The sequence below is a fragment of the Pipistrellus kuhlii genome, unplaced genomic scaffold (assembly GCF_014108245.1).
Source record: "Pipistrellus kuhlii isolate mPipKuh1 unplaced genomic scaffold, mPipKuh1.p scaffold_m20_p_17, whole genome shotgun sequence".
Classification (NCBI taxonomy): domain Eukaryota; kingdom Metazoa; phylum Chordata; class Mammalia; order Chiroptera; family Vespertilionidae; genus Pipistrellus; species Pipistrellus kuhlii.
In genome coordinates, this window is record NW_023425482.1 from 20,540,673 (window position 1) to 20,553,819 (window position 13,147).

General features: G+C 54.1%; 2 protein-coding genes across 3 annotated transcripts; both read left to right on the forward strand.

Annotated features, from left to right (window-relative positions):
- Positions 1 to 2,784: 2,784 nt before the first annotated feature.
- Positions 2,785 to 3,751, forward strand: DPEP2NB (DPEP2 neighbor). The gene is given in 2 exon segments (XM_036441449.1): positions 2,785 to 3,137; positions 3,139 to 3,751. Coding segments are annotated over 2 exon segments (321 nt in total). The 5' UTR covers positions 2,785 to 3,089; the 3' UTR covers positions 3,412 to 3,751.
- A 3,193-nt stretch (positions 3,752 to 6,944) lies between these two features.
- LOC118720950 (dipeptidase 2) lies at positions 6,945 to 12,889 on the forward strand. Of its 2 annotated transcripts, none has more exons than XM_036441439.2 (11): positions 6,945 to 7,049; positions 8,316 to 8,663; positions 8,877 to 9,003; positions 9,311 to 9,440; positions 9,527 to 9,668; positions 9,978 to 10,047; positions 10,167 to 10,343; positions 10,715 to 10,799; positions 11,400 to 11,475; positions 12,296 to 12,431; positions 12,522 to 12,889. In XM_036441439.2, the coding sequence occupies exons 2-11, from the start codon at positions 8,353 to 8,355 to the stop codon at positions 12,780 to 12,782; spliced, it is 1,515 nt and encodes a 504-aa protein (XP_036297332.1). In that variant the 5' UTR covers positions 6,945 to 7,049; positions 8,316 to 8,352; the 3' UTR covers positions 12,783 to 12,889. The 2 variants fall into 2 exon arrangements, with proteins under 2 accessions (XP_036297332.1, XP_036297331.1); XM_036441438.2 differs by lacking the exon at positions 6,945 to 7,049 and adding an exon at positions 7,062 to 7,181.
- Positions 12,890 to 13,147: the final 258 nt, after the last annotated feature.

The following is a 13,147-nucleotide window of genomic DNA, read 5'->3' on the forward strand; positions in this document are numbered from 1 at the left end:
GAATCTATAGGTGAGTCTCAAGCCCTCTTAAGCTGATAAATCATTCATCTATGCTATTCTGCCTTCCCCAGCATCCCAACCAGGTCCTGAGTAGATATTGGTACTCTACCAGATCAGAGGGATGCTCCCAGATAAGTAATCTCCCAAGCCTTGGGGAATCTGAGTGATCTCATGCTGCCCCACCTGCCAAGACAAACCTCCTCCAGAACCATCCCCTCCACATTTTACCTCCTACCACTCCCCAAAGGTAATCATCTCTAATTAGTCCTGACTTTGTCCTAACATGCACCATGCTAACAAACTCCTTAAGAGTGAGCAACTTTTGAAATGGTAGCTAGGCAGTCTACCTTCGGGGCACATTCTGTCTGCAACAGCCCAAGCAAGCAAATGTCCCATCTTTGCTTATTAACAGCAACAGAGATCCCCCTCCTCGGGAAGATTATCTCTCATCGCTAAGAAGTTCTTGACTACACTATAGAAAGGTGCCCCAAATATGATTTCTCTCTACGGGCCTGATCATGCTAAGGGGAGGGCTGTCTATTTCCTCTTCTGAGTAACACCAAATTATCTTCTTTCTTTTCTTTTTTTTTAATTTTTAAGTTGATTTTAAGAAAGGAAGGGAGAGGGAGAGAGTGAAAATATCAAGGGCTAAAGAACCTGCAACTGAGGTATGTGCCCTTGAAAGGAAATTGAACCTGCGACCCTTCCATCCATAAGCTGACACTAACCCCTGAGCAAAACTGTCCATGGCCAGGTTGTTTTGATCCCCAGTTGGAGTGCATGCAGGAGGCAATCTATCAATGTTTCTCTCTCACATCGATATTTCTCTCTCACCCTTCCTCTCTCTCTACAATTAATAAAAACATAAACTGTTTTAAAAAGTAAAATAAATAAAATGAGCCCATCATTCCCAGTCTGTGAAGTCATTTGGGACCCTCACTTTGCCTTGGAGTACCTTTCACACCTCTCCCAGTGTCACTCTGAAATGTGATGAGCTTGTCCTCACACTCCTATCAGCTATAAATCTAGAACCCCAACCTGATGCCCTGCCATTGAGCAGAACACCTCTCCACTACGTGTAACTGTAGGTGGGCCCTTCAACCTGTTCATTTTTGAGTCCTCAGCTCTAACAACATGATGGTTTTATGAACTGACATTTGAGGCAGGACAAGGTCATGAAGAACTTGTCTTTGCTTTTACTCTTCCCAACTGAAATGTCTCTCCTCTCCCCAGGTCCACCTTTCATTTATCCTTCAGGCCCGCCACCAGGGGGCCTTCCTTGATTGCTGCATCTGCACACAATCTCTGCCTTTCCAATGGTTGGATACTTATTGATAGGGTCAATGTCTTAGGTTAATCTTGCTTTTCGTGCTAATCTTAGAATGGAGTTTCTCCTTCCTCTGGTCCCTAGGGCTGTGCCAGTCCAGGAATATAGTCCACATGGAGTGGCTACTTGGCTGAGACATGGATGGGGAGGGCCAGGTGTGAGGGCACAAGCAGGGGACACTGGGTAGTGATGTCTCACAGTGTTCCTGGCAGGGTAACTACAGAAACGTGGTGTTCCAGGGAAACTTTTCCCCAGTTCTCTACCAGATACCAGTCTGTTCAGTTGCCTGAGAAAGATGATGTACCGGCTCTTATACCTTCCATGTAACTTATCCTGTCCTCCAGGAGTGCAGCACAGCAGGTAGGCCTGGGCTGGGCATCTGTACGGGAGTTGGTGTACATACAGCCTCACCTGCCCGCCACATGATCATTTGTGCTTGTCCATCACACCTGAGAACCGCCCTAGCTGTACGCAACACCAGTGGCCTGGGGCCCCCTCAGAGACCCCGAGAGCTCCCGCTCTCGGCTGAGGACAAGTGCAATGTCATTCCTGGGCAAGTATTCAGAAAGGTTCTCATCTTTATCAATGTAACCTTCCCCTCTGGCCTACAAGATACTGCCAGTCAGACCCTTTGCTTCTTTACTGGCCAGTCTCTTAGCAAGAGTCAAGTTGCCACCGAAACCTGTTTGGCTCGGTGGATAGGGCGTAGGCCTGTGGACTGAAGGGTCCCAGGTTCGATTCCAGTCAAGGGCATGTACCTTGGTTGCGGGCACATCCCCAGTAGGGGGTGTGCAAGAGGCAGCCGATTGATGATTCTCTCTCATCGATGTTTCTAACTCTCTGTCCTTCTCTCTTCCCCTCTGTAAAAAGTCAATAAAATACATTTTTTTAAGTCAAGTTGCCAACATGGGAGAGGTTCTGAAATGATTTATATTAGACTAGTAGCCCTGCGCACAAATCCATGCTCCAATAGCTCGCTGCTGCCCTCCGGCAGCTCTTTGCCTGCTGCCCCGCCCTCCCGTAGCTCCCTCTGTCCTCTCTACCCCCTCATAGCTTGCTGCCCTGCCCCCTCCTATAGCTCTCCACCAACCCTCTTGTAGCTCGCTGCCCCACCCTCCTGATAGTGATCCGGTCTTTACTCCGTCAGTCGTTATGCCTCACTGCTGAAGGGATAATTAGCATATTCCTCTCTTACTATATAGGACTATATAGGATAGTTTTCCCAAACTTGGAAGGCATTTCCTTAAAGTAGGGGTGAGGAACCTTTTTTAATCTGCCTGGGGCCATTTGGATGTTCTCTTAATAATACAAAATTATCAGCTTACATACTAGCCTGTTATATCTGGTCAAGCATTTCATTAACTCACCCCTAATGCCTTGGCAGGGCCAGACCAAATGATTTCCCAGACCTTACCAATATACAGCCTGAGGGCCAGATGTTCCCACCCCTGGCTTCAGAGGAGACAGTCTATAAGAAATCTTTTCTGTTGCAAGAGAGATGGAAAGGGATCCTGATTGCAATTATTTTCAGGGTCTGTCTGTTCTGGGAAGGGGGGAGAGTTTCTGTTCTGCTGCTGCTCTAGGCCCCACAGAATTGCTTTTGCAGCAACACCCACTCTGTAGGGGACTCAGGATGGGTTAAGGCTGTGTTTGGGATGCCAAGCAGATTAGAAGCTTCAGCAAGAACCTGGGAGAGACCTGAGAGAGGGGGTGTCCTGGCAGCACACGTGACTGATCAGCTCTGGTTTTCTTTCCAGCAGCAATGGCTCCCACCTTCCCTCCTACACCTGGTCACTGCCATGTCCTCTACCAAAGGGGGGGGCGAAACCCGAGTGGGCTGGCACAGGGAGACCTACTGCCTGGTCGGTGGCTGCCGGTCCTTTGGGGACGCCCCTTTGGCCACCCCAGCAAAGGCGGAGGCAGAGAAGCCAGGCCCCAGAGGAGCACGTAAGAGGCATCGACCTCTGGAAGAGTCTGATGAAGACTTCAGTTGCTCCAGCCCCAAAATTTGGCGACTGGAGCTTGGTGGCAAGAGGTGGATGCCCTCCTGGCCAAGTCAGACAGGGATTCCTTGGACTTCTTGACTTCGAGCCTCTGCCTCTCTCACCGGGAGAGGCCTTGAGTTCCTTACATCCATCCATTTGTCCAGATATCCTCTGCTGATCATCCATCCCCTGTGCTGGCCCTTTGCTGAGTGTGCAGTAAGGGGGTTGGGCAAGTCTTCAGTTGCCGATCACACGTGCTGGCATAAGTGCTCAGAAAGGTGAGCTGTGAGGGCACCAGGTGCCAGTAGAATGGAATTAGGGGGAACAAAGCTTGAATCCCTGGGGAGCAGCCTTCATGGGTCAAGCGCCTGTAATTCAGGTCCCTCTAGCCTTCCCCCAGTTGGTGGAACTGCCTCAAGGACAAGGGACAGCATGCAAACTAACCTCAGAACAGGAGCCACTGGAACATCTGGAACCCAGAGGCAGCCCAGTCAGACTACCACTTGCAACTTTGCTCGGGGGTCCTTGTGTGCTGGTCCTCTGTGCTGCCTGAAATCAGGCAGAGCCTGGCTGCCAGAGAACCCCAATCATCCCTCATCCTCTCCGAAAAGCAGCTGTACAGCCTAACTGGTTTGGCTCAGCGGTGGATAGAGTGTCGAACTGCGGACTGAAAGGTCCCAGGTTTGATTCTGGTCAAGGGCATGTACCTTTGTTGAGGGCGCATCCCCGAGTGTGTGTGTGTGTGTGTGTGTGTGTGTGTGTGTGCAGGAGGCAGCTGATTGATGTTTCTCTTTCATCGATGTTTCTAACACTCTATCCTTCTCCCTTCCTCTCTGTAAAAAATCAATTTTATATATATATATATATATATATATATATATATATATATGTATTTATTTATTTATTATTTTTTTTAAGTAGCCATAAAGGTGAAAAGGAAAGTGTGTGTATGGCGGTAGGAGGGAGGGAGTTGCCGTGCAACCTAGTTCAGTATCTGCTTAAAACTGTCATCTTACTTCCCCACTCCGACTTGGGCGGAGCTTCAGAGCCTAACCCCAGGGCTGCACCACAGCTGACTTGGGCGGAGCTGCAGGGACCCTCGGGCGCCGCCACAGGAGGAGGTGTGTAGGTCAGAGCCTCCCCAGGAGTTCAGTTCAGGCTTTGGATCCGATTCCCCTGGACTTGGCAGAGCTGCGAAATAAAGGTTAAACTCGCCCCCCTCAGAGTGCTGGCTGATCCGTTCTCCGGTCCGGTTCATTCTGCCACAACACAGGTACTAGCTGGGGAAGCTGGCAAGGGTTCTAAAGAGAAAGGTGGGGATTAGGGAGAAGGCCCAGTGGACGTGAGATGCCTCCATGGTTATGCACTTCAAGCAAGAGCAACAACGATCACAACCGGAGGACTTTTATACATGCATATGAGTACAACCAATGGACACAAAACTCTGGGGAGGGAGGGGATGTGTGGGAGGGAGGGAGGGGGGCAAAAAAAATCAATAAAATATATTTTAAAAAAATAAAAAAATAAAAGGGTTCACTAGGGAAAAAAAAAAAAAAAAAAAAACAACGATCACAGCCTTTTGAGGAAGGAAAAGGTGCAAACTGTTCAGAGAGGGTAGCGATTGGAGGATGTAAGTCTGTGGCTTCCCGGCTCTTTCTGGCTGAAGAGACTGTTATTTCTTGGAAACTTAACTGTGTTAGTCACCATGGGAGCACAACCAGAGCAATGCCAGAAAGAAACGGGGACAGCCTGAGTCTCTGGGTCAAGGAGCCCTGTACTTGGAAGACCAGCTGCTCACTCACATACTCCTTTCTGGTGGCAAGATTTTCTGTTCTAGCCCTGCCTCAACAAACCCACAGAGGCCCCGTGGCACCTGGCAGCCTGGCTGGTGTGGCCACGATTTAGAGGGTGAGTGGATTTTGCTATTTGCTGAGGTTAGAGAGGTCAGTGGGAAAAGACTGCCCAGGTCTTGAGAGTCAAGTAAAGGAATTTGGTATATCCTAAGAGCAATGAGAAACCACAGAAGGACTTTAGGCAGGAGGACGTTAGATTTTTTTTTCTTTTTTTTTTCTTTTTTATCCTCATCCAAGGATATTTTTTTCATTGATTTTTAGAGAGAGTGGAAGAAAGAGAAACATCAATGTGAGAGATGCGCATGGATTGGATGCCTCCTGAAGGAGCCCCAACCAGGGCCTGGGCCAGGGAGGAGCCTGCAACTAAGGTACATGCCCTTGACCTGGAGCCTTCGGTGAGGGTAAGGGAAGGACAGGAAAGCCTGTTGGCTTGCATGTGCTTGCCACTTGGGTGTGAATGCTCACATGCCCTTGACTGTAGGAGGGTCTAGGTGTATCTGTGTATAGCTGGGTGTATGGTACCTCAAGGCCATGGCCAGCAGAGCCAGCTTATCTAAGGACTGAAGAACGTTACTTAAGTTTGCTGCCTAGCTAAGCTACAGCGATGGTGCCTTCCTCCCTCTGGCTCAACACAGCCTGTCTCTGTGAGACTGGAGTTTCCCCCATTCCTGGAATGTTAGACATTTGGTTCCTGAAGAAAAACTCAAAATCCTGAAAAGCTAAATGCTCCCTTCTCATTCTTCTACCAGCAGCTGTTATTCATTTGTCTGGACCTCCTGTCCTTCGTTTTCCCACTTTTAAAAAATATATTTTAATTGATTTTTTTACAGAGAAGAAGAGAGATAGTTAGAAACATCGATGAGTGAGAATCATTGATCAGCTGCCTCTTGCACACCCCTTACTGGAGATGTGCCCGAAACCAAGGTACATGCCCTTGGCCAGAATCGAGCCCGGGACCTTTCAGTCCGCAAGCCAACGTTCTATCCACTGAGCCAAACTGGTTTCGGCCCCAGACTTTTTTATAGCCCTGTTTCCTGGTGGGGCTATCGAGAGTGGAACAGACATGCTGTTATCTACCAAACTCATGTTTGTGGCCTGGAAAACAGCATGTCCAAGAGTTCCCCCCCACGCAGCTGCAAGAGTATGACGTGTGCGGTGTGGGGTTGCTGACCAGCCTTGGGGAGTAGAGGAAAAGAAGGGAGCCGGGTTTGAGTTTGGGTGCACAAGTCACCTAGGGCAGAGCCCTGGGAACTCTCATTCAGAAGCGGGGCTGCCTAGAGACCCCCTCAAGCTAGACCCACCCGCAGTTCAGCACCTTTGGGTGGCCCTTCCTCCTGGCCAACAGGCACTGGGCAATATCAAGTGCATAATTCCTCAAATATAGCCAAGCTAGGAGCCCTTCCCCTCATGGCTAGCCCAGGACCTCAAGTCCCCGTGGAAGCGTTTTGCTCACTTTATTTGGGGGAGGTTTCTAGGGTCTCCAGGCCTCAGACCGGTCCCTGCTCCGGTCACTCCCATCACCTGGGAAAGGTTACAAAGATGGAGCAACTCCAGGGAGTGCCAAAGTTCAGAATACAAACTTGAGAGGTTGTGGAAGGAAAGAGTTTGGACAAGGACCCAGAATCCTCTCAACTTCTGTGATAAGGCATATCCCCTGTGTACGTGTGCACAAGGGTGTGAGTACGTGGGTGGGGGTTCTTGGAGGAGACAGCTAGGATGAGGGCCTGAGGCTGGAATGGGGTGGGGCCTGCCCAGCGAGTACGGGAACTTGGGAACTTAGCCCGGAGCAGCCACCACATGAGGCGGTTGTAGGCACAAAAAAAACAAGCTTTTCCTTAGGACCCATCCTTCTGAGCTCAAGAGGCGCAGGGCTTCCACACTGAGGTAGGGGGGCTCCTGGCCAGCAGGCCACCAGCAGGTCTGGGAGGAACGGTGCTGGGACTGGGGCTCTGCTGCCCTGGAAATGACTCATTTCCTTCCCTTCAAGTAGCGTACTCTCTGTGCTTCTGCTGCCGAGTAAACGCTCCCTGACCCTCTCCAGGTGGTTGCCCAGTTCCCGCCCAAAGTCCCTCCATTCGCGGTGGGGAGGTGTAGCATATCTGAGGGGAGAGTGCTTTCCTGGGGCTGACTGGGGAAGAGGGGAGACAGGGATCTCCTGACAGTTCCCAGTTCCTGGCTGGACTCCCTGGGGGTAGACACGCAGGCTGGGAGGAAGGGAAGGGAAAGAGAAGGGCAGGGGCAGGGGGCCCCTACCTGAATCCAGTGTTCATAAAGTTAACCCCTCATGTCCAGAGACTATCTCCTCCCTCACACAGGAAAACCGGTTCGCCGAACACTGTGACCATAAAGTGGGCCTAGGGGCGTCCAGAACAGATGGCAGGCAGGCAGGTGGGATATTATATGGTTGGGAGAGGGCACAGGGCCGAGGGCCACTCTCTGGCAGAAGCACTCCACGCTCTCGCTCGCTCTCTCTCTTAAAAAAATATATTTTATTTATAGCCGAAACCGGTTTGGCTCATTGGATAGAGCATCGGCCTGAGGACTGAAAGGTCCCAGGTTCGATTCTGGTCAAGGGCATGTACCTAGGTTGCGGGCACATCCCCAGTAGGGGGTATGCAAGAGGCAGCTGAACGATGATTCTCTCTCATTGATGTTTTTATTGATTTTTTTACAGAGAGGAAGGGAGAGGGATAGAGAGCTAGAAACATCAATGAGAGAGAAACATCCATCAGCTGTCTCCTGCACACCCTTACTGGGGATGTGCCCGCAACCAAGGTACATGCCCTTGACCGGAATCGAACCTGGAACCCTTGAGTCCACAGGCCGACGCTCTATCCACTGAGCCAAACCGGTTAGAGCAGGCCCTCTCTCTTGAGAGCCAGTTTCGGGAAGGAAACCTAGAGAGCCCCCCTCCCGCCCCCCGCAGAGCACTGGGAGGGCACGCAGGGGCGGAACGGGTGGGGGGTGGGGGCCTGGAGAGGGGAAGCAGTGCCGCCCCCTGGCGGTGGCGCGCCTGCAACGCAGCTCCCTGCCCACTGGTCGCAGGTCCGGTGACTCCCCACCCCCCCTCTCGCGAGGCCGCGCTGCTGAGCCGCTGGAGCCGACGGTTGGGACCCCATCGTCGCCCTCGGCCCTTCTCCTGCCTCTCAGGTTCTCGAGACCAGACCCTGCCCGCCTGCCGGGAAGCATGCGGCCCGCGGGCCTCGAGTGTCCCCACCTGCTCCGCCGGCGGCCCCTGCGGCCTCTGCTGCGGCTGCTGCTCCTGCTGCTGCTGCTGCCGCAGCCGGTGACCCGCGCCCAGGCCGGGCCGGGCGCTCCCAGTGCCCCCGGCACCTCCCCCGCGCCCAGCACCCTCAGTGCCAAGACTGGGCCAGGATCCCCCAGCCACCCGACTGCGCCCAGCACCCCTAGTACCGCCACCTCGCCCGGAACCCCCAGCACCCTGCACCTGCGGAAGCAAGCTCAGGCCCTGATGCGGGAGTTCCCACTCGTGGATGGGTGCGTAGGTGCGGTGGGCGCTGAGCTCACTCACCCCTGGGCTGGGGAGGAGGTCCCGTCCCGTGGATGCCCTTTTCCTCCTCTTATCAGCCCCTCCCTGTCGGGAATGCCCGCGTCCAGGCCTCAGAGGGTCCCTGTGTGTAGTGTGTGTAACTGTCCTGCCTGATCTCCCATGTGCCCCTGACCTGACCCCCTGCCTTGACCTCCTCCCAGCCACAATGACATGCCTCTGGTCCTGAGGCAGTTTTACCGCAACCGGCTACAGGACGTGAACCTGCACAACTTCACGCAGGGCCAGACCAACCTGGACAGGCTTAGAGACGGCCTCGTGGGCGCGCAGGTACCACGGGGACTCACAAGGCACCACTGGCTACTGGGGAAGGTGGGGGGGGGGGAGGGGAGAGGGGGCCCTAGAGACCACAGTAAGTTAGTCACATGGCGGCTCAGCGACCAGAGTGACCCAAAAAGTGCCGTAACATCAATGCCCGGGGAGCCAGCGTGGTGGCCATCCAGGCAGCAGGGAACAAGCGGCTTATTGCATGTGGTCTCTGGGTCCGCTGGGGGCTGTGGGGGCTGTGCAGGCTGTGGAAGGAGGAGCTCCAGAGCAGGCCCTGCCCAAGCCAATGCCTGCCCCCTCCACCCCCCAGTTCTGGTCGGCCTACGTCCCATGCCAGACCCAGGGACAGGATGCAGTGCGCCTCACCCTAGAGCAGATTGACCTCATCCACCGCATGTGTGCCTCCTATTCGGAGCTGGAGCTTGTGACCACGGTTCAAGGTAGGCGGGCTGGTGGGGGCGGCGTTAGGGACTCGATGGAGCTACCCCGGCCCCTGAAAGTGACCGCCTCACCTGCCTGCCCCCAGATCTGAACAGCACCCGCAAGCTGGCCTGCCTCATTGGCGTGGAGGGCGGCCACTCGCTGGACAGCAGCCTCTCCGTCCTGCGTACCTTCTATCTGCTGGGTGTGCGCTACCTGACCCTCACCCACACCTGCAACACGCCCTGGTGAGCGCAGGGGCAGGTGGTAATGGGGCCACGGAGGCAGGGATCTGCGCCAGATACCACGGAGACCCAGGCCACACTTCATCCCTGGGATCTGGCGCTGACCCTGCAGTGGGGAGGGGGTCTGGGCTCATAGAGCAACTCTGGACCCCCCAGCAGGGTCTTCCTACCACCAGGCCCAGCCCACCTTGGGTTCTTGCTCTTGCTCTCTGGGGCTGCTGGGATAGAGGGTTCAGGAGCCCCAATTATGGCTCTGAGCTCTTGTGGCCCAAGTATGGCCGCCCGTCTGACTGCCTCCTGACCATCCTGCAGGGCGGAGAGCTCAGCTAAGGGCATCCACCCCTTCTACAACAATGTCAGCGGGCTGACCAGTTTTGGTGAGGTGAGAACCCTGGTTCCATACCCTGTCCCACCCGCATCCACACACCCCACCTGCTCCCTACAAATAAATGCACATACCTGATGCACCCCCGACGCCTTCGGCCCCACCTTTCCCTGCAGAAGGTGGTGGCGGAAATGAACCGTCTGGGCATGATGGTAGACCTGTCCCACGTCTCCGATGCCGTGGCACGGCGGGCCCTGGAGGTGTCACGGGCACCGGTGATCTTCTCCCACTCGGCTGCCCGGGGGGTATGCGAGAACGAGCGGAACGTTCCTGATGACATCCTGCAGCTTCTGGTGAGAAGACGCCGCCCTGGCCCTTGACCTAGAGCAAGAGGTTCGAAACAGGAACCCTTGAACCTGAGCCCCAGCGCCCTCAACTTTCCCAGACCCAAGGCTGAGCATCTGCCCTGGACTCCTGAACCCAACATAAGGTTCTAGGTGGTAAAGACTCCTCTGAATATGCAAACCCAGGGCCAAGACCCCCACCCAAACCAGGACTGACACTCCATTCATGCAAATCAGAGAAATGAGGTTTCCTCTTATCTCAGGGTCATGGTGGGAAACCTTCCTCACAGGCGCTCAGCCGGCGAACAGGCAGGTGGTTGTGCTGGGGGAGGGAAGGAGAGAGGGGGGCGAGCTGAGTGTCAATCTTTCCACTCGTTCAGAAGGAGAATGGTGGTGTCGTGATGGTGTCCTTGTCCATGGGCGTGTTGCAGTGCAACCTGCTGGCCAATGTGTCCACTGTGGCAGGTGAGCCCCACCTGAGCTCTCCGAGCAGCTCTGATCTGGACCTAAAGCTTTCCTGGGGAACCTCGGAACAACCGGTACATTTGACCCATCCTTTGGCAGTAGGCACAGACCCCCCAAAACCAAAACATGCACAGGACACAGCTCCTTGGCGCCATCACACCCAGAGCCACAGGGTGGATAGCGCAGCACTGTGGGGTATAAGGGAGGCAGTCACACACAAAGCCTGGGTGACTCTGTAGGGCCTCCCAGAATGCCCTGCCCCTTAGGTCTCTGTGGTGTCTGACCCTCTCCCATCTTTCACATCCACGGAAAGGAGCACCCATAGGTTCTCAAGGAGCCTTGAGGCAGGGTGAATCCTGATGTGAAATGGCCCAAACTGGGAGTGCTGGGATCTGCTAGAAATCTGAAGTCAAGTCCAGAGATAGCCAGGATCCCATCAGGTCAAAGCTCAGGGCTCTCAAGTTGGCATACTGGGTGCCGAGCCATGAATTAATAGGCCTGCATGGCCTATAGGCTGCAAAAAGAGGAATCAGCAGAGTCCAGTCCCCTCCCCTCTCCCCTGCCCTGGAAACCCCACATTGCTGACTCTCCATCCCCCAGATCACTTCGACCACATCAGGGCAGTCATTGGATCCCAGTTCATTGGCATTGGCGGCGATTATGATGGGACCAGCAGGTGAGTGCTTCCCCTGTGGCTTGTCAGGAGCTCGCTGTGGGGCCGTCAGTCTCCGTGTCCACCTCAGCATGGTCCTCGTGGCCTTTAGGCCTTGACCACAGGTCTGCTGGCCCACTCGGCATCTCCCCTCCTCGGCTCTGTTTCCTGGACTTTCTCTTCTGATTGTGGCCCATTGGCCCCACTCTAAGTCATCATATTTGGCTAAGCCACCAGACAGCTCATCTGCCTAGCATGGGCACCCACCCCCAGTGCCAGCAGCCCCACTGCCTCTGAGCAGACTTTTAGCAAAGTCTAAAAGTGGTACAGGTTGACCATATTTTCTGCTTTCAGCTGGGTCTGTGCATGCAGGGGTTCAACCCAGTTATTTTCAAAAAATAAATATTTATTTCAGAGAGGAAGGGAGAGGGAGAGAGAAACATCAATGATGATGAGAGAGAATCAATTGGTCAGCTGCCTCCTGCATGCCCCCTAATGGGGACAGAGCCCGAAACCTGAACATGGAATCAAATCATGACCTCCTGGTTCATGGTCGGTCTCAACCACTGAGCCACGCCACCCAGGCTCAATCCAGTTCTTAAAAAGCTTTTCTTCTCTTTATACATAGAGGGGAAATTTGCATTCAGTGAAAGGCATAGATCTTAATACAATTCCAATGAGTTTTGACGAATATTCAAGGAGGTTTTGATTCTGAAAGATGAAGCATAGGGGTGAATCACTTGCTCTCTCATATGGAGCCGGAACCCTTAGGGCTGCGGTTCTGAGTCAGGACCCGGGAAACAGATATGGGGCCCCCCCAACTGGTTGCCTGGCGGCCGTGCAGTTTCCCTCAGGGTCTGGAGGATGTGTCCAGGTACCCAGTACTGATAGAGGAGCTGCTGAGTCGTGGCTGGAATGCGGAAGAGCTCCAGGGAGTCCTTCGAGGAAATCTGCTGCGGGTCTTCAGACAGGTGGAGCAGGTAGGTGTGCTGGGCTGGGAGGGAGAGGCTGAGCAGGTTGGGGGGGGGGGGAGCTGCAGGAGCTGCCTCACCACCAACTGCTGCCTCCAGGTTCGGGAGGAGAGCAGGGGGCAAAGGCCCTTAGAGGACGAGTTCCCCGATGAGCAGCTGGGCGGCTCCTGCCGCTCTGTCCTCCCACGGCTGCATCCGGGTCATCACATGGCCCCAGACCAGAAACTAATGGAGACTCCTGCGCAGCATTGGGGACCGAAGTTGTATTCTAAGAAGTCGTTCTCCAAATCCTCCCCCCTCACAGCCCCGAGCCTCACAGTTATTGCTTCCCTCCCAGTTGTCACTCTGTGGCTCTGGTGACCCAGTGCACCCTGTCAGATGTCACTTTGGCAGCTGTGGACACCCCACAACGTTGCCCCTTTGTGCAGGCACAAATATTTCCCGAAAATAAATATTTTAGAATGGAACCAGGTATGAGTGTCCTTCTCTGTGGTGGGTCCCCAATACCGGGTAGCTCACCTCAATCCCCATCCTGACCCACTGACCACCGTCTGACGGTCTTCCAGAGAATTCTAGTTCACATTCCCAAGTAGAGAACCTGCCTGGATCACAAATGACCTCTGTGCCTATTTGTACGGAGCCCAGAATGTCAGGCCACATAGTGGGCCGTGGGCTCCAAAGGCTGGACTGCCCTGGATATGGGCCTTCCCCTCCCTGACCCACAG